The sequence below is a fragment of the Orbicella faveolata genome, unplaced genomic scaffold (assembly GCF_042242905.1).
Source record: "Orbicella faveolata isolate gen_17 unplaced genomic scaffold, um_ofav_v1 contig_35, whole genome shotgun sequence".
In the NCBI taxonomy this organism is placed as follows: domain Eukaryota; kingdom Metazoa; phylum Cnidaria; class Anthozoa; order Scleractinia; family Merulinidae; genus Orbicella; species Orbicella faveolata.
Genome location: NW_028301564.1, coordinates 556,472 through 583,289, shown reverse-complemented (window position 1 = coordinate 583,289; position 26,818 = coordinate 556,472). Strand labels below are relative to the sequence as shown.

Here is a 26,818-nt window from a genome sequence, read left to right as displayed (position 1 = left end):
ATTCGTGGTTTTCTTAGTCTAGATAAAATCTTCAACCAACTAGTCAGTTTTGTGAAAAATGATACCCTATTCTAGACCCAAACGGTCTGATTTATATACCCTATCCTAGAGTAAACTGCTTGAAAACCATACCCTTCACAGCGGCAGATACCTATATAGCCCATATATGGCATTGCCCCCCCCCCCCCGGGGGGATGCAATGCACATTCCAGGAAAAATCAGGAGACCTTGAACACGATTTTTTCAACACAACTCCAATGTTTCTTTCGGGGAGGAACACAGGCTACGTGTTATCCAGTTGATAGCGTTATTCACCCTTTGAACATTCGGATGCCCTGTTAGGGGTTAAAAATTAAGATATGATTGAGATATTTAGATCGGATATCCCGGAATGTCAAGTAGGAAGATTGCAAATTTTGAAAATTGGATTTAATGCTGGGAGTACAAAACAAAACAAAAAAAAAACGATAAAGAGGTAACGTTGAGCCAATCACGAGCAAAACGCTTTCCGTTGACATAATAGAACGTCTGCGTTCACTTTCAGGTTCACTTGCTTTGTAGCTTTGCTGTCTGCTTTGGAGCTCCGGGAGTTGAGCACGTTTGCAAACAGTTAACCGTTTTAACCAGCTCAAGATGACTGATCTGGTTTCCTCGCAAAGTGGACCAAAGATGTTGGTTCTTCTTATGTCTCTCATGTTCATGCAAGCATCACTACAGTTCTGTGAAGGAACGCATCCGGATGATCAAGGAAAACTGGAAGGTATGTTCCACTGGGCTTAGGCAAGCCATGCATAACCCATTTGAACGTTGTTTTATTCCTATCAAACTTGATTAATTTAATGGGGATGATCATTTAGGATCGGTGAAGAATGAAAGTCGATAAGTTGCGAGTGTTGCTGAGATAAAAGTTTGTCTGTTGTGCACTCGGACTCAAACAGGAAAAATCTTAAGTCTTCCTGTTTTTGAGCAGTGACCGTAAACAGAAGCCTGTTTATCCACTACCTTCCTCATTAACATGTTTATTTTTTCGTACACCGTAAATCAAATCGCTACTACTTTATCAGTAAGAATTAGCAATGAGATTGCTACATGGTAACAAGTTATTAGTATACATTTGAGTTTCATTTGTGTTCTTCATAGTTAATAAATTCGAAAGCCGCACCCTTCACCATGATTCAGTGCACTTTGCCCTTAAGTAAATGCAAGTAAAGAAAATACGATATTGACAGAATGATAGAGCACCAATTACCAAAATATTCCAAGTGTTGCTGTTAAGTAATTAATGACAATAAACTTATCAGCAAAAGATCAAAGTGTTTTTAGCGGATTACATTTTCTAATAGCTTGTGAAAAGTTGAGGCAAATAAGAAGCTGTAGTGCTCCATGCAGTGATTCATATCAATTGAATATCCTTGATGAAGTTGTGTTAACTCTAATTAGTAGCAATTTCTTTTATCCATGATAATCTACACTAAGGTCAGGCTGCGAGCAGTCTCTCTTTTACTCGTAGATCCGCGAGGGAAGAACAAACGAACAAGCAAAGGCTAGCGCGTAGCGACGAAGCCGCGAGTAGCAAGGGCGTCAGAAGACGACTCGCGGTCGTCGCTCTCCACTGCTTTTTCGCTTGTATTCGGCTGCCCTCAGTAGATCTCCGAGCAAAACAGAGACTGATTGAAGTCTAACTAAGGTGCCCCTCAGGCCAAGCAACTGAGCATATTCAAAAGTGAAGTGTTTTTCTTTACAAAACGTTTTACAGGTGAAGGTGTGTAAACTGTGGACAGAAATTTTATACGGACAGTGTTTTTAAGCAAAGTATAACTCACATGACAAATAACATCATTTAGCAAAAAATGAGCTGAAATAATACGAGTTCTCCACCATTTATATCAATCAAGATTTTAACTTCTTTCAGTCATCTTATAACCTGATTTTTAATCCGCGATGTTCCACATATGTTTTTGTTTTTATTTGTTTCTTTTTCGATTTAACAGATCATTTAACGTACCTGCACTATCCCCATTTTCATTTTGCTGGGAGATTTCGCGCAGACACACCGACACTGAACAATTTCCCAAATCTGTTCAACCCGGAGGAAATCGCTCCAAGCGAGACACAACCAAGTGCTGACAACTGGAATCCTATGGGGAGTGGGGAGTGGACTGTAGAAGCTGAGGTGACCCATGTGTGTTACTCTGACTATCGGTGTGTGGGAAATCTACCTGACGAGCCGCTTTGTGAGACTGGCATTACAGGTAATTATTAAATGGCTAGCCGCAATCCGTGAGCGGACAAGATGAACCAATTACTACGCTGTTATTGGCTACTCGAGCGGGCGTGATGGCGCTATCTTGCCCGCGGTACTAAACGGTACTACCCTCTCTGTCTCGCAGGAAAAATTTCCCTGATAGCTATGAGCCTCGACTCTGTCTCTGCCCATAAACATGCAAAAAAATGGCCAATATCCAGCCATCTTGACCTCACACTTGCAACACTACAACGCTGCAATATCTGCATTGAAAGATTATCCCAGGATTTAGACGACATTTTTTCTCTGTTAGGGCCAAGACGCACATAGTACAAAAATATGTTCGTAAGGAAAAGTCTTAAGTTATATAAACATGTCCATCAGAATGCTACAAATGAAAATGTCCATTAGTATATTTTTATCATACCTGCTCGTTATTAATTAACTCACACAGGAGGGGGCACGAGAGTCCCAGCAAAGCTTGTTGACCTGGATCCACAAGCGCACAAGTTTGCAGAAATCTGGGGCTGGAGGATTCTTGTTGGTGAATATTTTTCAGCAGATTTTCAACCTGCTCCGTTCCAGTATCGTTGGGTGAAGACAGCCAATTCATCGGGCGGTGATGAAGACCAAGCGGCAGCGGGGCAGTCACTGCTGACAAACATCAATTGGAATGAGACCAATACAAACAAGTCAAAACTTTTGCGGGAGTTAAAGGATAAAGCTATGAAGACCAGTGGAAAGCTATCTATTCGATTCAACATGGATTCATTCAATGAGGTCCCACAAGAACCATATTTTGGCTGGGGACGAATAACTGGTAAGTTATCAGTCGTAGAATAAGTTTCAGTTGTATGCTCGTTTGTAACCACCCTAGATTGATGTTATTCCCTTGACACAGAAGTTCATACAAGCAGTTGGTGTAATCGATATACGGTGTTTGATATGAATGCGAATCTAATGGCGGATCCAGACTGTTAGGAGTAGAGTAAATAGAAAAATCGATCCTTTTGATACTGATTCCTTGAATATCCAAAATAGACTTTGCTGATGAGGTTAGAGCGTTGAGACTGACTTACTAACTGACTGACTGACTGACTGACAGACAGACAGACAGACAGACAGACAGACTGACTGACTGACTACTGCCTGACGGAATGACTGACTGGCTGATCGATCGCTCGATCGCTTGCATGCTTGATTGATTAATTGATTAATTGATTGCTTGATTGATTGATTGATTGATTGATTGATTGATTGATTGATTGATTGACAGGTACGATTGGTCTGGCTACTCCTCAATCCCCGCCGTTTTCACCTGGTGAAAGAATGCTGAAAGCTCAAATGGAGGGTCTCCAAGACGCCCCCTTTGTGTTAAACAAGCAAGACAAAAAATTGACTGTTGATTTCGGGAATAGCCTGCCTATCATGAAAAACGGAAGCCACAACGTGACCTTTATAGGCCAGCTACTTGTGGCAGTACCAAGAGCGCTGGCTGATGGTAACAAGCCTGTCTCCTGCACTGATGATCTGCAGACGCTTGGCATGGTTCTTTACCGTATAGAGAACTGGTATAAAAACTCCGCCGGTGTGCACTCGTTTCCGCCAATCGGGGTTTTATCAGACGAGGAAATAAACAGACTTGAGAATACACCCCTTGTTATAGCAGAGGTAAATTAAGGAGAAACTTTCTGTTGCTATAACAACATTTGCCGGATAAATTTAGGAAACGTGGAGCTTACTAATTTTTGCCAAGAAAATCATTATCTCTCTTCATTACTGGATACTCTGACAAAATTGACATCTAACAAAGTCCATTGGTAATTTTGTCAGGGGAAAAATGAAGAAACCGTATCGAGAACTAATCAGTTTCGAAAATTTTGTTTAACGTATACATTGTGGAGGCGCCGTGGCCTCATGGTTATTGCGCGAGTCTCCGTATCGAACGGTACGGGTTCAAGCCCTGGCCTGAGACATTGTGTTATGATTTTCTTGGGCAAGGCACTTTACTCTCACAGTGCCTCACTCCACCCAGGTGTATAAATGAGTACCGGTGAATTTAATGCTAGGGGTCACCCTGTGATGGACTAGCATCCCATCCAGGGGGGAGTAGAAATACTCCTAGTCCCCTCATGCTACAGAAACCAGGATAAGCTTTGGCCTGAAGGGCCACGTGGTTTATATGCAGACTTTACCTTATCATACAATAAATACAATTAAGAACACGTTCTTCTGCAATATCGCTTTTTTACATTCACATTTACGCTAGTGCACCAATGTCTTACAGGCAGTTCACAGCGAAAATGCTGTCAGAAAGCCGGTGCTGTCAGAAAAGAAACTACAACAGGGGACATCTTCTGTTCAGGCAACAGCACTGACTGTAATAACGTTATTGTCATTTGTGTCATTTCTACTCAGGTCGAAGGAACATGGCCGGCAGTACAATGTAAAAGGATCTTGTTTTCTGAGGCAAAGGATGGAGTTCAAGTTCATCCCTTTACACCGTGGGTGTTGAGAGCCGAACCAGGCGAAGATGTTGAGATATCGTTTCTGGTGACGAAATTTGGACTCCCATCAGCCGGAACGGTGATCCATATAACACAATTTGTCTGCCAGCACATATTTTATGAATATGGTGGACCTCCAATTGCAACAGAGCCACTTCCTTTCCCTACTCAGGACATTACAACCAACCAATCAGGATTGGCCACCATATCATTCAACGCCCCTGATCCTTCAAATGCAAGGAAATTCATAGATGGTCAGCTGTATCCATACCTCTACTGGGCAGTGAGTAATCCAATCGACCCTGGACAGACTTGCAATGGAAGCAATTTCCTGAACCTTCTCAACTCGTATTTTATTATTCGAGTTTTTGACGTTCATAACTACCGAGATCCTCCAACGTGGAATGAAGATGTGTATCCCATTTTCAAAAAGTACGCCAATTTGTACCCCGTGATGACATTCAACTATGTCGATCTTGGAAACTACTATGAAGTTACAAAACACCTTTTTCACATCAATATGACGATGCGACTCCCAATTTCCCACCCAAATCACATGCCTGTGACGCGCGACTTATCGAGAGATAAACGTGACATGATCTTGAAATGGCTAGACCGTCCTTGCCCCGGAGACGAAAAACACGATTTTACACTTCATCGGTTACGGCAACACCTTCAGACTGCCTTAGAAATCGAGCATGCCACTATACCAACTTACCTCACAGCGCTGGCTACCATCAAAGATAATTACAATACCGAAGTACAAGATATCTTCGGACAGATCCTTATTCAAGAAATGTTGCATTTGGCCCTTGCTGCGAACCTCTTGAACGCAGTCGGTGGAGAACCCGTGCTGTTTTCTGAAAACTTTATACCTCTCTATCCCACCCGGCTTCCCGGTGGATTAATGCCACAATTACAAGTCCCTATAGAAAAGTGCTCCGTTGCCCTCATTAACGACATCTTTATGGCAATTGAACAACCTTCTGTCACAGCAGATTTTGATGATACATACGCTGAGAGATCTGAAGCACATGATTCGGAGGAGGCCATCACCCCCGGAGCTGGTCAACAGCAACCCCTTAAGGTTACAGGGCAGTATAAAACAAAAGGTTAGTTGGTTAACCGCAAAGTAACTCTTGATTACCTTATCGCAACTGTGCACGTGTTATAAGGTACTTGCTGTACTCTCCAGGGCTATATCAAGAACTTTTTTATTTCTTTACATTTTGCTGTAGAGCTCGTCTGTAAAAAGCAATACATCGAATGATTTAAAACTGACAAATAGAAGAATAAAGTAATTTTCAATGTAGATTTTGGATTGCTCTGCTTTACTCGTAGCAATTTACAAAGCTTTAAAATAGTACGTTTCATAATGTAATCACAGATCAAATCGGTTGGTTTGAAAGACTGACGGCTTGGTACCAGGGTTGGTTCTTATCTGTTGCCGGTAAGGAATTTTGAAAAGAAAAGTGGCTCATACACTGAACACTTGAGAACACTCCGAATACCAGTAACACGTCATAGCGAGGTTCAGTGGGGTCTAGGAATATGGAGTTGGCCATCAACTGGTCCCTCAGCTATTCCTCTGAGGGAAGAGGCTGGCCTGATTGGTATATGGAGACCCTCGAGGAAATAAGTCAGTTAAAAAAATTGTGGTCACTTGAATGCATTGCAGTGAAATAACAGCTGCGAGAAAGTTTTTACTTTTAAAACTTACAAAAAAACTTGATGGCAAATGAAAAATAAGAATGGTTTATTAATTAGATTCTGTGTAAAAAAAGAACCAACATAAGAAACAACTGTTATATTTGAAAGACCTTCTCTTATCTGTCTTTTCAGAACATTCTTCTAGGAAGGACATGAAGAAATGTGGACATATTCCGTCGCAAGAGGTATGTATGGTGGTATATCTATGAGAAACTTCAATACTCAGTAATTGAAATAAAATCATCGCAATTATGAATGCTTCATGCCAAAGCTGAATGGCAACAAGCTGATTCTGCGAATAGTCGTAACGCAAAGAGGAATAACGCAAAGAAGTATGAAGCAAGTACGCATAACGCAGGTAGGCATAACGCAAGCAGGCATAACGCATAGAGGTATAAACCAAGTAGGCGTAACGCAAAGAGGCATAAGGCAAAGAGGTAAAAAGCGAGTAGGCCGAGCGCAAATAGGCATAACTCAATCAGGCACAACGCAAAGAGGTATAAAGTAACTGCGTGTAACGTAAGTAGGCATAACGCAAGCAGACAACGCAAAGAGGTATAAAACAAGTAGGCGTAACGCAAGTAGGCATAGCGTAAGCTGACATAACGCAGAGAGGCATGACGCAAAGAGGCCTAACACAAGGAGCCATTACGCAAAGAGGCATAATGCTAGTAGGCATTACGCAGCGAGACATAACGCAAGTATGCATAACGCTACTAGGCATAACGCAAGTAAGCATAGCGCAAGTAGGCATAACGCAAGAGAGCAACGCTAGCACTGTGCGCGTTAATAATTTTAATGATTCCTGCAAGACAAAAAACATGTAACAAAAACAACTGCATGCAACAAAAAACAACTGGAAAACGCAGCAGTGTCTGAGAACAACAACAGCAAATAAAACAATGCAATCACTAATCTGTCTTGTTTGGTTCTCTCCAGAAGAAGGGGGGCCACAGCTACCCTGGAGAGCCGAGAAAGCCAATATTTCACAAACACTACAACACAATAGGGGAATTCTACGAACAAATTCTAAAGGCTTTGACCTTTTTGACTAACAATGGTACAAACCAGACCATATTCTCCGGAGAAAAGTCCAAGCAACTATCATTTGACTTTCACTTCGGCCGTTATGGAAGATTATTCACTGTAACCGATTTCGAAAGTGCAAAGCGAGCCATCGAAGAGATTATCACGGAGGGGGAAGGGAGCTCACCTTGTAATCCACTGGACTGGTCAAGCAACAAAGGTGATCTATCCCATTACTTCCTGTTCAAGTCCATTGTTGAAAGGCATAAGATAAAGGTTTACAACATAAGCAGTAATTCGAATTCTGAGTCCATGCGGTTCTTCAAGGTTAGTATTTTTTTTAATTCAGATCTTTGTAAATGACTTTTAAAAGTTCAACACCACCGGTATAGGTTACAGAAACTAATGCAATGCGCTATAATCTACAAATCCAAAACCACTTGAAATCGGCATCTCCCTTGCCCATCTTTGTTTGGATGCTTTACATTCCATGTAATTTAGATTGTTATTGAGGCGGTACTTTTAGAGATAAACCAGGGTGAGGCACGAAGAAACACCCCCTCCCCCGCTACGACTCACCAACGAAAAAGAAACTTCCAGGCCTGTAAGATTAGGTCTAAGCACTTTGGTTACGAATTGGACGATTCAGATTGATGAAATGGTCTTTTGTTTTCAAAATCAGAGCGTTGGTAAAACCCTTGACGGTTGTCACCTTCATACCCTTCTTGGCAATCACGGGACCGTCACGTGATCGTCGCGACTAATCAGTAATCATTCATAACCCTTTGTGATGACATAACGATAATTGGGAAATTTGTATATAATAAAGCTTTGTAATTACCGTCACTTAATTGGCTCCCAACCATCGTCAACCATCACGGTCGCCTCGTGGTTAGTGTGCTCGTCTCCGGATAGAGCGGTCTGGGTTCAAGCCCTGGCCGGGAACATTGTGTAGTGTTCTTGGGCAAGACACTTAACTCTCACAGTGCCTCTCTCCACCCAGGTGTATTAATGAGTACCGGTGAATTTAATGCTGGGGGTAGCTTTGCGATGGACTAGCATCCCATCCAGGGGGGAGTAGAAATACTCTTGGTCGCTTCATGCTACAGAAACTGGAGATACGCGCCAGCCTGGTGGGCCACTTGGCTCGTATGTAGACTGTTATCTTACTCTTCAGTAAAATCATCTTAAGTTAAAACCTTTTCTTAATTATTGTTCATTTTTAGGTCTGTCAGGGGGAGTATTTCTTCAATGGATCTGACATTTTCTTTGATCCGGATGGTGTGTGGCCTATGGTCAATAATCCCCGCCTAAGAAAGTTCGTACCAGGCTCTCAAGCAGACGTCTTGAACAGAGAATTCAACAGGCTTTACACAAACCTCCTCAGATCCCTAGATGTAGCGTTTAATGGCCACCCAGAAAAATTCGGTGATGCAGTGGGATTAATGTTTTCAATAGACAGGCATCTGAAGAGGCTTGTCCGCACACCACTGGAACAAGATGGAGACCCAACAGTAGGGCCGAACGCAGGACCAACCTTTGAGTTTATTCCTGATTAGGCGCTGTATCATAAAAGGGTGTGACATAAATTTAAGACTCATTTACTCCGGAAATGTTCAGCTTGAAGGAACAGCATAGTTGTTGATGCGTGTGGCATGTAATGCTTTTCGCGTGGTGTGTGATTTTTTTCGTGTGGTGTGCGGCGTGTTGCGTGCAAGGTGTGACGTATTAGCGTGTTAAAGGAGCTAGGTTGAGGTTTGCGCATCTTGAAAAGTTGAGCCTAAACTTTTCAAGTTCGTCGTTTGTAATTCGTGTTAATCTTTTCCATCCTTAACCATCCTTGTTCCTCTATGCCGGAGCTTATTATTATCTTTTTGGTGTTTTTCTATCTAAGTAAACTACGATTTTCGTGTTTCCTTCAATTTAAAGGTAATTTTGTATGTGAACAACATTACTCACACTACCTTTACTCAGTTCCTTTAAAAGGAAAAACTGATTTTGTTTGTTTGTTTGTTTGTTGGTTGGTTTTTTATCACAGATGACAGAACAATGTAAATAGGGCTTTTCACAACTTTTTGGTAACTTCTTGTATTTCGAGCAACTTATAAAATAAGAATGAGATCTAAAGGAAGAGAGCAACAAAATTTTGTTTTTTGCTCTTTTGGAGCAACTTTTCGCAGCTCTCGTTACAAAAAGCAACTTTTGACTTTTTTTTTAGCAACTTTTAAGTAAATTTTTGAGAAATTGCAGGCAACTTTTTGGGAAATCTCGAGTAACTTGTGAAAAGCCCTACATGTAAGCAACCTTGTTTTCTCTTCAAATGGTCTGATTGATGTCGGACAGCTGTTTGTCGTAGATCCGACATCTTGCATAAGAGAACGCTGTTTACGCAATTCATATTATTATTTAGTTCACCAGCGAGGTTTGGGTGTTTGGTGGTCATGTGACTGGCCGACGCCAGGGTCTTTTCCCGCCCTTTCCACAGGTGAGTGGCCTGCGAACGTGGTTGTCCAAACCTCCGGGTTTTCACCTATATCAATATCGTGTTTGTCGCGGTTTTCCTCTTGTACATGGAAAGCTGATCATAATGGTTAAGTTTTAAGGCTTCTTGTTTATTAAATATAGAACATTTAATTACAAAATACACATGGTGTATTACACTTGAAAAATGTTTCTGGAATTACTATATCCTTGGCTAATCGCTATTTGTCATCGACAGTATGGATGTTAATAAAAGCGAGCAGCTTAATTATAGAAAGCTGTTCGGCACGGCTCTCCATTCTCCTCTTGACCCAGCTCGCAGAGCCTCTCGGGAACGGCGCTTCGGTCCATGCGGTTGTACGAATATTGCTCTTGCTGTCTTACAAGGATGTGTGTATTGACTGGGGATTACGGCCATCGTGAGATAACTTTTTGCAAGGGAAAGATAACTCAGTGTTCGACCCATTTCTCCAAAAATACGACGCATTCACCATTGACAGCTTTCTATCCGAAATTTGCGTAACTTGATCCAACTTCCAACAGGTGAAAATCCTTTTCAATATTTCCAGCACGTACCCACGTATCTCCCTCATTCTCCAGCAAAATATGATCGGATTTAAAGAAGAATTCAAAAATCCGAGCGTCATCCCCAGCTGAAAAATTCCTTTCAGATAAATTCCGTGACTTGTAGTCGCTACAGCTAACATGGTACTAGCATAAGGCAGGTAACAAGCAGTGAAAACAATATAAACATACAAAACACTCATGGCGGATTTGAACTTCCTTTTTTCCATAGCAAACTCTTTGTAACTTTCCTGTATCGGCCTTTGATGTGTTCGTATTTGCAAGCGATGTCGCCTCACAAACGTTATCGTGGTAGTTACGAAAAAGATGATGTTGAAAGACGTGGATACAGCTTCTCGTGTTATGTCCCCCATAAATATATAACCAACGGCCGCTATTGCACTAAGTCCCCACAATACGACAATAACGAAAGTCATCCTTTTTTCCGTTACAATTCCCCTGTAGCGAAGATGAAGGTCAATGGCCAAGAAACGATCAAAACTGATAGCTGAGACGGTAAAAAACGAAATCCCGGCGAGAAACGTTCCCACAACCAGGAAAGCAATTTTGCTGTGGCATTGCGAAACGAACGAATTGTCTAAGAGTATTTGAACAATGACAGTTATATAAAGAGGTTGCACAGCCAGACCAACTCCGAGATCTGAGATCGCTAAGCCAAGCAGGAGAATCTTTGACGGAGATAGGGTACAGGAGGTTCTCGTTAGCGCGCAGATGATAACCGTGTTTCCAAAGATGGCCAGAAGGGATAATATACCGTTGACTACACAGTAAGCTATGTACCAACCATAAAAGTCTTCCTTCTCCGGATAGTATTTGGAAATATCCTGACAAAAATCTTCCACTATGGTCATTTTGTATCGTATCTTGAAACGCGAATGACCGGAGAACTTTAGGTAGCTTCGGACTGTTAAAGGAAATGGACAGCGTTTTTATTATGGATTAAGTTTCTACTCATTCATAATTGTTATGCAAAACAACAGCGAAAGCTTTTAATCAACTACATCTCCTTGAATTCTGAACTTATCTGAACGTTGTGAATCCTAAAACTGACCAGAGAGTTGGTTTAAGATAAAATCTCTGTGCTGTACGTGATCTGTGACCATCTGTGTGAGAGTTTTACATTGCTGCTATTCCTAATCTTACAAGTTTAAATGTTGGGTTTTATTATCTACCATTTCATAAGCTATTGGAAAGATATATATAATTTGTCAGTTGCCGGTAGTAAATAGCCAAAACTGTCAATAGGATGTACATTGTTATAAGGCCGCAGATAATTTTTGTCATAACCACTAAATGCGCCTGACTATTAATTGGTTCTTCCCTAAGGCGCTGGGTCAAAATTATACCATAAACATTCATGTCAGCCGCCTATTTTGCGAAATACAATTTCTTTCGTTTTGCGGGATCGACATTTTGATATAAAAATATTCGCTAATTCTGAAAGAGAGAGCATGGTTATTCAATGCCGCTATTGACGCTTCGTACTAACATTTTTGGAATAAAACTCCAAAAAAAATGTTATTTCAGAAAGTCAATATATAAGAAATCTTAATCAGATTTAATTACCATTTTGTTTTCCTGAAACCGTCGCGCGTGTTGGAAAAATGATGACACGTATTATAACGGTGAACTGATATGTTACGCACTACAATGTATTTTTGTTATTTCTAAGTACACTATACAATAAATTCGCTATCTCCTCCGGGCGAACCTTAGAATCAAGCCATTATTCTGTAGAATTGCACAAGAAATGGCAATATATGAGGTTCCCATTGTTAGAAAAAGCTGTAATAAAAAACGCTTTGCAATTATGATTTTTCAACGTCGCGTCAACGCAGCTATGTAAATAAGTCCGTTGAAACACTTTTGCCATAGGATATTGGGAAACTGACGTTTTGTGCCACATTATATCAGTGTTGCAACGACTAAATCTTAATGAATATTTTTCTTTGGGAAAATACAGTCGGCAAGAACCTAATTCAAGTGTTTATAAGTATCTCAGTTCAATATAAAGGTGTTTTGAGAAACTGATGTTCCACAAAGACATAAACTGATAAATGATCATTAAAGCCTACGTGACGATGCCGAAAGGTGTTATGGGTAGGGCAGTTTTTCTCTGGTTGATCGAAATTCACTGTGTTTTGTGCGAAGGAAGGAGAAATGTTCACGTTTATGAATTTTCCTTTTATTACCCAGAAACACTTTGAACCTCGCTCGGCTAGCAGTAAAATATTACCATCCAAAGTACCGTTCTGCATTATCGAGAATGCTTTTAACTTAAGCAAGACAGCTTTTGATTCTCGAAGCAGCTGTATGTCAGAACTGATAGCCTCGACTAGGCCAGTTGACTAATTGACTACCTCTGAGAAATTTACGGTGCCGTTAAAAAGCGCCCAATGGAACTTCCACCGAAGATGAGTTTTGACAACAGAAAATTTAATTACAAAATTCAACTGAAATAGTATTTTGTTATACAATTCCAGTTCAGCGTTAACTTCCGAAAGGACTGTACGTACATCGTTGTTTTTAAAAATCTTACCTCCTCTTACTGTAATAAAAGCTGAAGCTTGCTAGCTCTTTGGGCAGATGAAGAGAACAAAATTGTTGAACGCTGAAACTTTCGTGGGATATATCTGATAAATCCAGAAAATTGAAGCATGCATGCATTAAACTTTTGTTTTCAACACAATAACATCTATGTTTCATCGGTCATTCAAGAAGAACTTAACACTGGTTCTCCAGTTTCAATATATATATGAATAACACTGCCTGTGAAGTCATCAAACGACACCTATGTCATAATATTCGATTTCCTCAAATCCGGCTTGTGCGGTGTACTTTGCGATACGTTAAGTGGACATAGCGAGTGACTGTATATAGTTAAAACATCGGAAGAAAACAGATACATGCAAAATAGGATTTTTTTTTAATCTGAGAAAACGAAATTGGGAACCCTTTTACCGGTTTTCACAAAAGGATCTTTAAACGGAACCGGAATTGCGTTTCGTTCAATGCTATCTTCAGGGCACAAGTTAAGAAAGCTTGCTGGCTTACTATAAATTAACGAAGAAAAACGTGCGGCTTTGTCAATGGAGGATTCGTTTTGAGATTGAGAACAGTATTAGGTTAAGTGGTATTAGCAGCTGTAAAATGCCTCGCCTATCGTTCAAGAAATTAAACTTCGACGCGTCAGAAATTAGGAACAAACTGTGAAAATTAAGTCTTCAAGCGTTGCAGCCTGCAAGCCTGGGGAGCACAGGGAAGGAGTCTCGTCCGTGGGTGTTTTTCTTTTCTTTCGGCACTTGGGTGCGAGTCTGCCAGTAACAATGGAAAAGCTAGAAAACCAGTTTAAAGAGAGTTTTTGAAATATTCCTGATAGATCAGATTTTATCAGTTCTTCTTACTCTAATGCTTGGCTAAAGCGATTTTACGTCTGTTCGGAAGATTACTTGAAGCCTGCGTTTTAGCTAGAACTTTGATGTGGAGCCGCTTGATAAGTGAGAGTTTAGAAGGGCAATATTCTGAATTTCGTTGAATGATGATCTTCTAGGTCTGAAGCGCGCTATGACGGTGTTTTTGTCAACCTGGGGCAATAGCACTTTGGGAATCGGCCTCAGCCTCTAACAATTTCCTTCTTCATTAAGGAGAAATATCGTTGAGATCATAGTGACCCCAAATGTTTCCTCCAGGCTTCAATGGTATTAAATCAGCCGTAATAAATTGTTTCAATTTCTCTGACTTTTCTTCAAAACGTCAATTTTGCCCGACTCAATAAAATTCCGACTTTTTCCTAACCTAGGAGAATTTTTTTCCGGATCATTTCCTAACGTGTGGCAACCCTGTCTAATTAACTGAGTTGGCGTTCCCAAACAAACGGATGCGAAGTGACGTTTGTGAAGTGTTTCTCACGTGCGAGCTTGTTGTCAATGATAATTTTGTCAAGTGTAGCACGTAAGATGTTTTTTTTCCCCTAAATTATATTAATAATAAACACAGCTATGCGAAAATTATTCGCAGAAAATCACGGAGAAAAAAAAATCTGTTTAAGTTCGATGAACCATGAAAACAGTTCTCCCGAGTTAAGTGCAAGTAAACAGACACAATAAGTGTACAAATTTCTATTTCCGTTATTAAGAAAAAAAAAAAAAACATTCTTGCCCTCAAACAATATTTCCGATACTTCAATTCTTTCAATAACATTACTAGTAAATAAAGAAATGTCTTTTGCCTAACTGAGAGAGCTTAGTCAACATTATTATATACAGTGGTTCTATCGCAAAAGACGGGAGAGCTCTACAGTCTCCGAAATTAGTGAATTCAGAATAATTTTGCTGTCAGTTGTTTCAGTCTCCTCCGCAGCCGTTTTTTGGGATGTCACGCAACGCTCCCCCCAAAGAAACGGCTGCTCACATCCGAACATTCCTTTCACGAAATTAGCCAATCACCGCTTCCGTTCCATTTTCAAGAACGTTTTCGCGCCAAATTCGCCCTTTGAAACTTGTCCAATCAGGGAATGTTTTTTATCTTTGTATCCCGTCGTGGGAGATGTCACAAATAAAACATACAGATTTCCGGCTTTTGTTTAGGGACGCCGAAAAATACCGGCGACGCTTGCACGAGCTTTCTATGTAGCTGAAGACTCTTCAAAGTTCAAGTTAATTATTAGAAGCTTTCAACTCAAAAAATTACTGTCGAGAAGGAAGATATCTATTTTAACTTAATAAAGGAACCAGGAAATCAAGTAGCTTCGCTCGATTTGTTGACATCGAGTTCTGAATGCCGCTCTTTCCGGCCTGATTACAATCTGTAGGAAGCGTTTGGCCCTTGATTGACGCTTACAATTTGACATTTCGAGAAAATATATATTGTCTCATTTATAGCTGAACATAACGATGAGCACATGAAGCACTTGTACTTAGGACTTTCATTTACAATTTTTTTCGTCCGTCATGATCGTAACCTGCGAACACCGCCTATTTTTGGCGACGTGCGGCGTGAAACAAAAGCCAGAAATTCCTCGCGTGTTCGCACCGCAGACCTTTTCGCGCGAAAGCTTACGTCATTCACACTTTGCTATTATGTGATTGGTCTGTTCAACAGAGCGCAAACAAACCACAAACACAAAAGGAAAAGAATGTGGTTCGGATGTGAGCAGCCGTTTCTTTGGGGGGAGCGTTGCGTGACATCCCAAAAAACGGCTGCGGAGGAGACTAGTTGTTTCAGTACTGACCTTAGTTTTCATAAAACTACAGATGGAAAGTTATTTCATTTATAAGCTGTTAAAATCAGGAATTCATTATTTTACGAGCGTGGACCTTTGTCAAAAGAAGTGATTTCCAGGTTCGTGTTAATCATTGGGTAAAATTATTGCCGCCATACGTAACGTGTTATTAGCATGACAATATAAGGGTCACTTGCTTATTCCCAAAGTTCAAAACTAAACATTGTTTGACATTAACTAAACTAATTTACATTTAGTTTGCCTGTGCAAGCCTCGGAAGTAAAATAATAAACAAAAACAGGCGATTTCCTAATTGGTTATGACACTGCTGGAAAAATCAGCGGATACTTAAACGAAACTCGCTATCACGGGCAGTTTTCACATATCCTTGAAAACTTTCAATAGTAGTTTCAGCTATTCAATATGGAAACCCTCATACAACTCACTCTTAAACTAAGCATCGTTATTTAACGTTTCTTCTCACGTCCCGTGGCCGAAGTGGCTTTCTTTGAATCACATCAATTCTCAACTGTTGGGTTTTTGATTTCTTCAAGGAATCTTTCGTCTTTTCACCAAGAAGTCGACTCGTTCCTGTGGACCGCGCGATGGTTCGGCGTCGTGCAATCCCGCTTTTTTCCTTCTTTGGCGGCGATATTTCGATGTTGTAAGCCACGCTCTCCCTCCGTGAGGAATTTTCATCTTGTTCAGGCGCTTCATGAGATAGATTCTCGTTTGAGCGGGACCGGAGGGAACCAAACGCTGACTGCATCGCTGTAACCAGTCGCTGGGACCGAGGCTGCTTCGCTGGTGTGATGTTGGGAGCAGACTTGGATTTCGGCAAACTCGACCCATGGCTGCTTGTCTTTAACATGCTCGAGGCACTTTCTTCCGATTTCCGTTTGCGCGTGTTGTAAGTTTTAGTCAGGGATGCATCTAAGGACATTCTTCCCGTCTTTAACGCATCTTCCTGGCCGGAGATGTCTGGCTGCATTTGAGTTTCCACCGGGTACGAGGTCTGCAGGTGAGGGAGGCACGACGCGTTCCGACGCTGCAGTTCGGCCAGTCGGGTCCAGTCGTATTCAGCATCTTGCTCCATTTCCGGTCGCAAACCGTCACCCAGGATAAAGAACGCTGCACTGTTTGTGGTGCGCCTCTCAGGCGGAGTGTTCCCGCGCATGTATATAGCACTCTGACGGCGACTGGCGCGAGTCTGGACACCAGCCCTCAGGCTTGAACTTGAGGCCGAGTGAAGACTGGTGAGAGATCTGTTCGACTTGTTGAAAGCGCCGTCCGGGAGTGTTGTAGCTTTCATGCTTCCTCCCAGAGAATTTGCGAAATCGTCCAGCATTAGTGGTGGACCTTCATCGGATTCCGTGGAACTGTCCTCTTCCTCGAACACGTCCTGAATGTACCTTTGCGCTCTAGCTCCTCCAATTGTCTTCCTTCTTACCGAGTCCATTTTATTCTTGTTATCGGCAGAATCTAACTTCAGTTCGCGTATTTGTCGATCAGCATGAGTTAGCTGCGCCTCTAGAGAATGCACTTCTGTTCCGAGCCTTTTGTTGATGAGGCTTTCCTCCTGGACTTTCTGCTCCAAGCGATCTTTTTCCGTCTGTAATTCCAGCATATGATCTTTCAGTTCGGCAAATGCGATCTCTGCCTCCTTCATTTCTTCCGAGGCACCCTCAAGATCCTCAATCTTCGCCTGCAGTTCTTGCTGTCTATTTTCCCACTTAATTTGAGCGTTTTTGACCTGGCTAACTGCATTCTCTTTTTCTTCTAGTGCGTCTTTTAACAATTTCTCTAATTCTTCGACTCTTTTAACCTCCTCTTCCTGTGATTCCTTTAACAATGCCTCTAGATTTTCCACTCGCTTATTCTTTTCTTCCATTGATTTTTTCAACAAAGTCTCAAGCTCTTCAATTCGTTTGCCCTTTTCTTCACTTATATTTTCCACGTCTTTTATCTGCAGGGTTAACCCATCTTTAATTTCCTTTTCCTCCTGTAGTATCTTCTCAATTTCTTCCTTTCTTTTTATCTCCAGCTCACTGTAATCTATCTTCAAATTTTCCAATGCTCGCCGAGCAGTGTCCACCTCTGTTTTATTCGCTTCCACTAACTGCTGCATCTCCTTCTTTACGCGTTCTTTTTCAGACTCTGCTTCTTTCTTAAGCTGCTCGGTATTCAACTCTAGTGCTTCCACTTTATCGACATAACCTTCGCACCTTCCTTTCAACTCATCATATTTCTTCCTCTCATCTTCTAATTCCTTCTTGGTCACTTCTCCACGTTTGACTTCCATCTCTAGTTCAGCCACCGCGCTTTTAGCTTTCAGAAGCTGGTTCTCCAAGTTCACCTTCTCTTCTCTGTTTTTTCTAGCTTCCTCGTCTAACAGTTCTTCTGCTTCCCTCGCTTTCTTTCGAACCTCGATCAGTTCTTCTGAGTGCTTCTTCGAGTTCTCGAACATTTCACTGCGTGTATTCATCACCTCTTCTGACAGCTGATCAAATTTCTTTTTCCACGCCGCTCGGTCCGCGTCGCAAGCTTCCTGAATTTTGGCGGCGTTTTTCTCTGCTTCCTCTAACATAGCTTTCTGCTTGCTGGCAAATTCCTCCTTCATTTTTTCGTGTTCTTCTTCAAGTTGTTGTGTTCTCAGACGAAACTGGGCGACGGTCGCGGCCTTATCTTCCGCCATGCTGTTGATCTTTAAATCTTTTCAAGGAAAAGAAATTAAAGTAAACTGGTTAAAAATAGTATAATGAAGTCGGGTAAAAGGTGTAATATATTAGTTTTTATTGGTTCATTTATTCGCCACATACAATAATACAGTCATATCTTTTAACGCCACGTTCCTGGAATCAAAATGCTTTTCGTCGAAGAAATGCTGTGGAAAACCTTAACACGACTAATTCAAAAAGAATATTTAAAAATTTTTTAAATACAGTGGAACCCCGTTAATACAACCACCTTCGGGCCATGAAAAATTGGTCGCATTAACGGGGTGGTCGTATAAAAGGGGTTCTTTAAATAAGAAAATGACTGACTGAGCTTTTTTTTGGGCCAGAATAAAGTGGCCGTAATAACCAGGTGGTCGTATTAACGGGGTGGTCGTAAGGCGGGGTTCCACTGTAGAACAAATTACCGTCCAGGCCGTGGGAGTGGGAGAAATGGCTGTGATAGGCAATTGCCTAAAATGGATAAAGCTAGCAGGTAAACGTTAGTCACATACTATCCGCATGCCTTATCAAGAAACAGCGAGTATTACAATACACTATCTGCCTAGCGAGTTAACGCTGAGCAGAAACATGAACAGTGACATATATCTTTCCATAACTGACAACAAAGGGTGTAGACTGAGTCTTCTCTAGCTCCAGCAGCGTTGGAATTGGGAAAAGAAAAACACAAGATCGGTTAAGTATTACAAGTTTCAAATGAACTCACCCAGTTCGTTTTTTATACCAGCCATCATCTGCTCATACGTGTCTCGAACATGATCCCTCTCTTGTTCCAAAGCTTGAATCTGTTGCAATCTATTCTCCATGTCTTTCTCCAAACGCTGTATCTGTTCACTCATTTTATCCATCTCTCCGTTCCTCAAACTCATCTCTCTGTCATACTTAACTTTTTCATCAAGTGCACGAGCATTGCTCGTTTGAAGGCTGCCTTCCAAACCTGCCTTTAAACTCGAAAGCGCTTGAATTTCCACAGTTGTCTGTTGCAGTCTCTTTTCTCTCACATCGAGCTCTTCAGCCAGTTCTGCTTTCATCGAACGCTCACTCATCAGAACTGTTTTCAGTTCCTCCACTTCTTGAAAACACTGCTCCTGGATGTTCCTAAGTTGTTCGTCCTTTTGCTCACTAACATTAAGAAAATGCAGATTGCTGAAGTTATTGTATTGTATTGGCCATGAGTTCAAACTACGAGAGCTACCTACAGATGGCAAATTTCGAAACTCAAAAAGTGTCATTAAGAAGGCAAGGAATCTGCTTCTCCACTTATGGAATCTGCAGCAGTTAATGAACTTTACCTTTTTTGTAATTCAACCGCAAGCTGTTCCTCCAATTCCTGAATTCTGCTTTTGGCAGCTACGTAATTTTCCTTTTGATAAAAAAAAAAAAAAAAAAAAAAAAAAAAAGAAAAAAAGACATAGACGCAGAGAACAATGACATTTAGCTCATGTTCTATTGAGATTAACCGTTTTAACAGCAACCGGTTTGAGTTGATACGGTTGACGTTTCTCAAAAGTTAAACAACCAACCAACCGAAAGAGGTGTTACCCCATTAGAACACGAAAAAAACATGCCAACCAACCAGAAACGATTGATGCTAATAGAACACAACCCAACTACTAAATTTAATTAATAGTCTTTTGCAAAAACGGCTCACTCTACTTGCAACCAACGGTCTTAAGCGAATTATGCATTGAAGACCCTGTTTTAATGTTGATGGAAGGCGCTTTGCTGGAAGGGTACATATAAAGGCCAAACAAAGGTACATAAATTGATAAAACCTACTTGCAAGAAGATTCTGATTGGGCAGATTTTTTTTCAGGTCTGAATGAGTACGTGTAGCAATCGTCAAAGCGTATTAGAGAGAAATTGAACCTTACGCTTCCGACCGAAATGTTTAAAATTTAACACCTTTACTCGTTCGTTTCTTGAATCTAGCCATAACATTTGGCTTTGTCTGCTAAGAAAACAAGCAGAAGGTCAGCGGTTTACCTTGTAAGACGTCTGTGCTTCCTTGGTGTCCTCCAGAGTCTCTTTTAGAGCCAGGAATTCTTCTTGATTGACAGCAGTGGACAGCTGAGATTCCAAACGGCATTTCTCCAGTTCAAGCTCGATAATTCGGCTGTCTATGTTGACTGGCGCTATTGGAACATGGCTTGGCGAATCGCCTACAAATGGACAAAACAAGACAATCAGAAAGACTTTCTAGTAGTCGTTAATCATCCAATATTACTATTAACGCAAGGTTTATGAAAATCCAAAATAAAGGTTCGAATAAAAATGTGAAACAATATCCGAAAAATGATAGGAACCTTTCAATTAGGAACAATCTAGTTAACGATGGCGAGGACAGAATTTGATGATAATAAACTTGTATTTCACGACACCCAAGTTGGGCTTGAAGTCCTTTCAAATCCTCTGAAATGTTTCTTAAAAAAATCATTTTGTAACATAAATACATGAATGTTGTAGCTCATGATTTTATTTTCAGTCTTAAAGATTCAGAATGTCGGAATATTTTCTGAATTAAAAGAACATCTCATTACCCCTACAGTTCCATTCTAATAAAATGAACGAAAAAGACGACACAGAAAATGCAGAACGCGTGGAGCAGGCAAGAGGACTGAGAAGGGACGCACCAGTCATGGTTATGGGGATCAAGAGGGTGTTGTATTCACTATTATTATTCTCGAGAGAAACGAGACACGTCTCGAGAGAAACGAGACTCGTCTCGAGAGGAACGAGACGCGACTCACGAGAAACGAGACAAGAGGTGGCAACCTACATTTGAGCGGTACTGTATTATATACCGATTATTACCTTCCATGTTACACAACTGATTCTGTTCCAGCACTATATCATCAACTTCAATTTCCTGAGCCCGTTGCGTCTCTGTCTTCATTTGTGCAGAGTTTGACGCTGCATTCAATGCCTGGTTGAGCAAAAAAAGTAGAGTCCTTTTGGCGAGCGTTCGCCTGTATTTTGCATCGCGCCATTTGAAACAAACAAACAAACAAAACAAAACAAAACAAAAAAACGAAGGAGAAGAAAGAAAAGAAACAACAGCACTAAAATAACTAACCTCTCGTAAATCGTTTTCAAGCTTTGCAATCATCTGTTCCTTTCTGTTCAGCCTCGCCTCCAATTCACCAGTTTTAAACTCCATGTGATGAATTTTTTGCTTGTAGCGATCAACACTGGATTCTAACCGCTCTGTTTCAACTCTCTGATGATCAACAAAACATCGGAAAAAAAAATCAAAATCAACGCCTTTGGTAGTTTAAGGAGCCGCGTCGCGGCTTTCGCATCTTGAAAAGTTAAACCTAAATTTTTCAAATTCGTCGTTTGCAATCCGTGTCAATCTTCTCCATCCCTGTTCCATTATGGTTTATTATTATCCCTTTCAATTGGTGTTTTTCTATCTTAGCAAACTACCATTTTCACGTTTTCTTCAATTTAAAGGTTATTTTGTGCATGGACGAAATGCCGTGAGTGAGCTCCTTTAAAAACCACTCCATTCGCATTAACCGACCAATCACCAGTGATCGTTGATCTTCACTCCAGGCAAACTGTACTTGTAACTGTACTGTACTGCGATGATCACTTATGTCTCCATGTACTTGTTCCGTTGTATAAAGCTGTGTGAAATGAAATACCCATTTTACATGTACCTCTTTTTCGAACTGTTCTTTTTCCTGTATGAAGTTAGCGACTTTCTGTTCCAGATCCCCACATTGCTGTCGGAATGTTTGCAGTTCCACCACCTTTTGCTTTAATCTGCACAAGAAAGCAAAGCATCAGAAGCCAATTTCTCACCACAGTAACAATATATTGCGCAGTGAAATCGGAATCGAGAGTTGTAAAGACGATCACATGCTAACTCACTACATGTAATGTACATAATTTAAATGTTAACCTTATTCGGAGACCTAGGGATGAGGCAAAATGAAAAAAATTCGGCACAAAGAAAGTAAACGCTTAAAATTTTCAGTGCTAATTTTTGCCTTGGGTTGTTTTTAAAGTTCGTCCTGCGACGTTAGAAATGGAAGTTACAGTCAGCTTGTTAACCAATGTGCTCCTCTACAAGACGTTGAACATTTTCTGAGCACAGTTGTGAAGTTGTTACCTTGCGTTCTCTTTGTCTGCCTTTTCAAAATCGTCTCTGAAATGTCTCACAAGTTCTAATTCATCAGCAGTGGACATCAGTTTGGTGATCTCCTTCCGTAATTCTATAATCGTGGCATCTATAAATGAAACAATTAACATTTATTTGAAAGAGAAGTTGTGCATTTAAAGCTGTTTATAAATTAATATTGCCCATGATAAACAGTGTTTACTTTCCAAGTTAGTATAAACAGATAACAGTGTCTCCCACATTCTCTCCTAACCCCAAGTACACCTAATTTCTTTTTGCATTTCAACAAAGCATTAGAGTATGCTTTTCATGTCTATAGTCACATTCTTTAGGCAAAAGGTTTCAAGGCAACTTGTGCAAGATGGAACATGCCCTGTACGCTGTAATTTCTGTTTGTATGATCAACCAATCAAAGTCAAACGTTGATAAACAACACAGCTGCTATACTCAGCAAATTCTCTTTCAGATACGAGCTGCATAAGAGTAGACAGGACCCTATCTTTGTTCCTTTGTTCTTTTCTTCCCCTGGTTTCTGACGCCATTAACTTTGCAGGGTTCCAGATTCACAATGTAGGTTTTCAATGTAGGGTGTCCAAAAGGAATTCCAACCAGGGTTGTCATTAAGTTTTAATTCACCTGTAGCCTTGATCTTCACACCCATAGCAAACTTGTTACTTTATGGGTGAATTGTATCAACTACAGGCCAGTTCACCTGTAACATCAAGGGTCCATCAAACACACTCAGCTGTAACAGGTGTTACAGGTTATGGTCCTAATTCACAGCCCTGCCAACAGGTTAATTCCCAGTGCAGCCACCAAATCATAACAAATTTCCTATTAATTTGTTGGGTCATGTAGCTGATCTTGTTGGGGTTTTGACCTGAGACCCTGCACTTATCTGGAACACTGCTTTGGTTTGAACATCATTATCATTCTAAGATGATTATTATGATCTATACACTTCATTACCTCTTGCATCAATCTCTTTGTTCTTCTCCTTGAGTTCAGATTCTAGTTCGGATTGCATGTGCATCTGTAAGTCCAGTGAGGATTGTAGCTTCGTAACTTTCTGTTGCAGTTTGTTCAGCATTAGCTGTCAGAGTGAAATCACACCAAAGTTATTCGGCGGAACATGTTTTTCCACTGCTGCACAGTTACATTAGTTTTCAACAAATGACAGACTAGCCTCCTACGCAACGCTCTTTTGGCTTGTCACACAATCTCCCCCCCCCCCCCCCCCCATGAAGTGGGGGAAGATTTCGTGACAAGCCCAAAAAATGTCCACATAGGAGGCTAAAGACAAACCTACATTTGTATGACTTAGCAACTTTTCAGTTTGTTATCTCTTTCAAGTCCTTGAGCTTAGACATCCCGCATTAAATACAAAGAAAAAGGTACTGATAGAAACAAACATGTCTTAAGTTATCAGTTACCTGGTTCTGTTTGTTGCGTAACTGTGGAGATGCCACAAGGGACTTCAATGGAGAATTGGTGAAGAAAGCTTCAATGGGTGATTGGACAGATAATGGTGAAGGAAGCTGTGCTGTGTCATGCTCCAATTTGTGACATTCTGTTAAATTTGCTGAAATCAATGAAAGAGAAAAACATATTCAATGGGTTATTAATATATGTTCATTAAATTAACTGGCCGCCAAGACAGGGCTGTAATTAAGTTTTGAGTCACCCATAGCCTCGTTCTCCGCACTGTCACCCATAGCAAACTTGTTACTTTGTGGGTGAATTCTATCAACAATAGGCAATTTCACCCACAGCATCAAGGGAAAATCTAACATACACAGCCGTAACAGGTGTTACGGGTGACGGTCCTTAATGACAGCCCTACAAGATGTATTCCAGACTTCCCCCATTGTCTGTCATCACCACAAGTACTTTTTTTCAAGATATTCAATTGACAAGTATATGCTTCGTCCTGACTCTTTCCTTTCACCAACAGTACTGAGAAAACAAAATCTCGTTCGGTCTGAATAGGGTCAATCTACATGTTACTTCTAAAATATACATGACAATTTATGTGCAGTGTATATTCACCTTTCTTGCTTAGAATTGTAGCAAAAGAGTCTGAAGTGAGGCTGCCTTGTTCCATGTCAGTCAAAACGGATTCAATCAAAAATTTAAAACTGAATTGGTCTTCAACATCCATCTGGGTGATCTGATCCACAAACACGGCCACATTATCACACTGAGTTGCTCCACAGAGCAGAAGCGTTATAACCTGGAGAACAAGACATGAACTGAATTAAAAAAGAAAAAAAACAAGTAGAACAAGTTATACTCAAGCCAATGCTAGTCAGCCCCATTTAGCAGCAGTCATGGTGCATGTGCTGGAGTTGCATGCAGGGCTTTGAGGGACTTACATTTTTTGGATCGTGTGTACTAAAGGCATCCATGGTCGAGTGTCAATAATATTGATACCTTCGATCAATACCCTTGATCGACCCTTAATAGACACTCGATCAACACCTCGGTTGACACTCCATTGACATCTCAGTCCACAGTCGGTCGAAAGTCGACAAATTTTTCAATCATTTCATATGAGTCGGTCGACACTCAGCCGACTATCAACCGACTGTTGATCAAATGTGGACCGAGTTGATCGCGATGTCCATCGAGTACTGATCGAGATGTCAATTGAGGGTATCGATCAAGAGTATCAATTGACCCTCAATCACGGATGCCTTTAGTACACATCATCCCATTTTTTGTGTGTGTCCCAGATGTGTGTGGACATGCAGTGTGAGTATTTTGGTTGCTAAGTATCTTCACTGATTCTAGTATGACAGTTCCTGGTGAGTTGTACTCTCAGGATTGCCATGGAAACCTGATGTGCTCTATTAAAATCATGTGGCTCCATTACGCCTGAGGCAACTCTCCCATCACTTCTAAGTTGGCAATGAACTCAAACGTACAGTAGATGCTAATTGTTGTCCAACAGACTGAAGTAGGGGTACATGTGTGACCAACTGATAGTAATGAACAAAATACTGTCACATACTTTTCCAGTCTCTGTTTCGTCTCTGTCCTTTAAACGTTGCTCATTTATAACAGATTCAAAACTCTGATGGTGAAAGCCTACAAGAGAAGGAATCAACCGATAAGTAGCCATACTGAAAAATATAATGACTAATGTGCACTGTACTGACTCATACAGAACTGTAACAAAATTACATTTATTGAGGAAAACAGCAAAAGCTTGAAGAAGCTCAAAGTATTTTCTTACCTCCAAGATATGAGATGATCATGGACAGGACTTGTTCAACCTCGAATGCTTCACTGTCTCTTGGTAGATCCTTGGAAGTTTCTTTATCACTGAATAGACATTTTCATATTTAGTACTACAGTGTAACAGGACACCATCTCTTTTCAGTCCATGTTTTTGATAAAAGCATACAAGTAAATTTATAGGTTGGCCCTTGATGTCCAGTGTTGCACAATACACCCAGGTAAAGCCTGAACACATACAACCATGTAGTCCTGATCAGGCTGAGGGTCACCTTTGCCATGTAAACAAACCGCATTATTAGCCTGATCATTTACGTATAGAATATGTACATTACAAAATTATTTAAGCTTATTTTGTATCTTGTCTTCAAATGGCGTTGGTTAGCAAGTTGCAAGAAAGAAAAGCTTACAGATCCTCATTATGAGCTGCATATCCAGTAAATTATAAGTATACTTAATTCAGATATTCAGTGTGTGGGTTAATTCAGCACCTACATTAGATGCAAGATCTTGAGAAGCAGGTTTTTACTGGCCGCATCTGTGATGTTCGACACTTTTTCCTCTTCACTGGAAGCATTTGCGTTGATCTACAAGAAGAGGAGATAAAGAACATTTTGCATCCTCAAAACACTGTTTTACAGCTATATGTAATGTAGGTGAGTTAACAAGAAGGCTGCTCGGCACTCTGTTAAATTTCATCTGGAGACAGTACACGGATTCCAAGGATTCGAATCTCAAAGGGCGCGTGGATACTCACCCAGTTTAGTAAGAACTTGGAATTTGCTGGATTCATTTTCAAATCGACAGAGCTCCGAAAAGACCTTGAAACAACATAAAAACAGTTTAAAATCGACAGAATTTGCAAAGCGATCGAGCTGCACAAATGCACAAGCAGTAAAGATTTGGCGGTTGATTTTGAAACCGTAACAACTGATCCCA

At 40.7% G+C, this 26,818-nt stretch overlaps 3 protein-coding genes across 4 annotated transcripts; 1 reads left to right on the top strand and 2 right to left on the bottom strand.

Annotated features, from left to right (window-relative positions):
* Positions 1–159: 159 nt before the first annotated feature.
* On the top strand, positions 160–10,157 carry LOC110056738 (uncharacterized). 2 transcript variants are annotated; one of them, XM_089274381.1, is made up of 9 exons: positions 160–475; positions 545–760; positions 1,992–2,252; positions 2,700–3,065; positions 3,522–3,916; positions 4,664–5,864; positions 6,595–6,647; positions 7,402–7,815; positions 8,715–10,157. In XM_089274381.1, exons 2-9 carry the CDS (start codon positions 634–636, stop codon positions 9,045–9,047), a joined length of 3,150 nt encoding a protein of 1,049 aa, XP_089130507.1. In that variant the 5' UTR covers positions 160–475; positions 545–633; the 3' UTR covers positions 9,048–10,157. The 2 variants fall into 2 exon arrangements, with proteins under 2 accessions (XP_089130507.1, XP_020618913.2); XM_020763254.2 differs by lacking the exon at positions 160–475 and having other exon boundaries at positions 504–760; positions 7,405–7,815.
* Positions 9,689–11,492, bottom strand: LOC149102494 (adenosine receptor A3-like). Its single transcript, XM_089274411.1, has one exon. It carries the CDS (start codon positions 11,403–11,405, stop codon positions 10,350–10,352), a length of 1,056 nt encoding a protein of 351 aa, XP_089130537.1. The 5' UTR covers positions 11,406–11,492; the 3' UTR covers positions 9,689–10,349.
* A 3,165-nt stretch (positions 11,493–14,657) lies between these two features.
* Positions 14,658–26,797, bottom strand: LOC110056637 (uncharacterized). Its single transcript, XM_089274377.1, has 15 exons — positions 26,637–26,797; positions 26,375–26,466; positions 25,878–25,966; positions 25,653–25,729; positions 24,689–24,872; positions 24,073–24,221; positions 23,609–23,732; positions 22,631–22,748; positions 22,176–22,281; positions 21,587–21,730; positions 21,325–21,436; positions 20,497–20,672; positions 19,803–19,873; positions 19,217–19,632; positions 14,658–18,487 (listed from the first exon to the last, which is right to left on the bottom strand). The coding sequence occupies exons 1-15, from the start codon at positions 26,670–26,672 to the stop codon at positions 16,239–16,241; spliced, it is 4,143 nt and encodes a 1,380-aa protein (XP_089130503.1). The 5' UTR covers positions 26,673–26,797; the 3' UTR covers positions 14,658–16,238.
* Between the last annotated feature and the right edge of the window lie 21 nt (positions 26,798–26,818).

What these genes read in the sequence shown, in the direction of transcription:
- LOC110056738 (XM_089274381.1), top strand. Translation starts at nt 634, where the DNA reads ATGACTGATCTGGTTTCCTCGCAAAGTGGACCAAAGATGTTGGTTCTT. An exon ending in TGATCAAGGAAAACTGGAAG is followed by an intron (nt 761 to 1,991) that starts GTATGTTCCACT and finishes TCGATTTAACAG; the next exon opens with ATCATTTAACGTACCTGCAC. An exon ending in CACCCCTTGTTATAGCAGAG is followed by an intron (nt 3,917 to 4,663) that starts GTAAATTAAGGA and finishes ATTTCTACTCAG; the next exon opens with GTCGAAGGAACATGGCCGGC.
- LOC149102494 (XM_089274411.1), bottom strand. Translation starts at nt 11,405, where the DNA reads ATGACCATAGTGGAAGATTTTTGTCAGGATATTTCCAAATACTATCCG.
- LOC110056637 (XM_089274377.1), bottom strand. Translation starts at nt 26,672, where the DNA reads ATGAATCCAGCAAATTCCAAGTTCTTACTAAACTGG. An exon ending in CTCAAGATCTTGCATCTAAT is followed by an intron (nt 25,967 to 26,374) that starts GTAGGTGCTGAA and finishes ATGTCTATTCAG; the next exon opens with TGATAAAGAAACTTCCAAGG. An exon ending in CAAAGAGATTGATGCAAGAG is followed by an intron (nt 22,749 to 23,608) that starts GTAATGAAGTGT and finishes TTTCATTTATAG; the next exon opens with ATGCCACGATTATAGAATTA.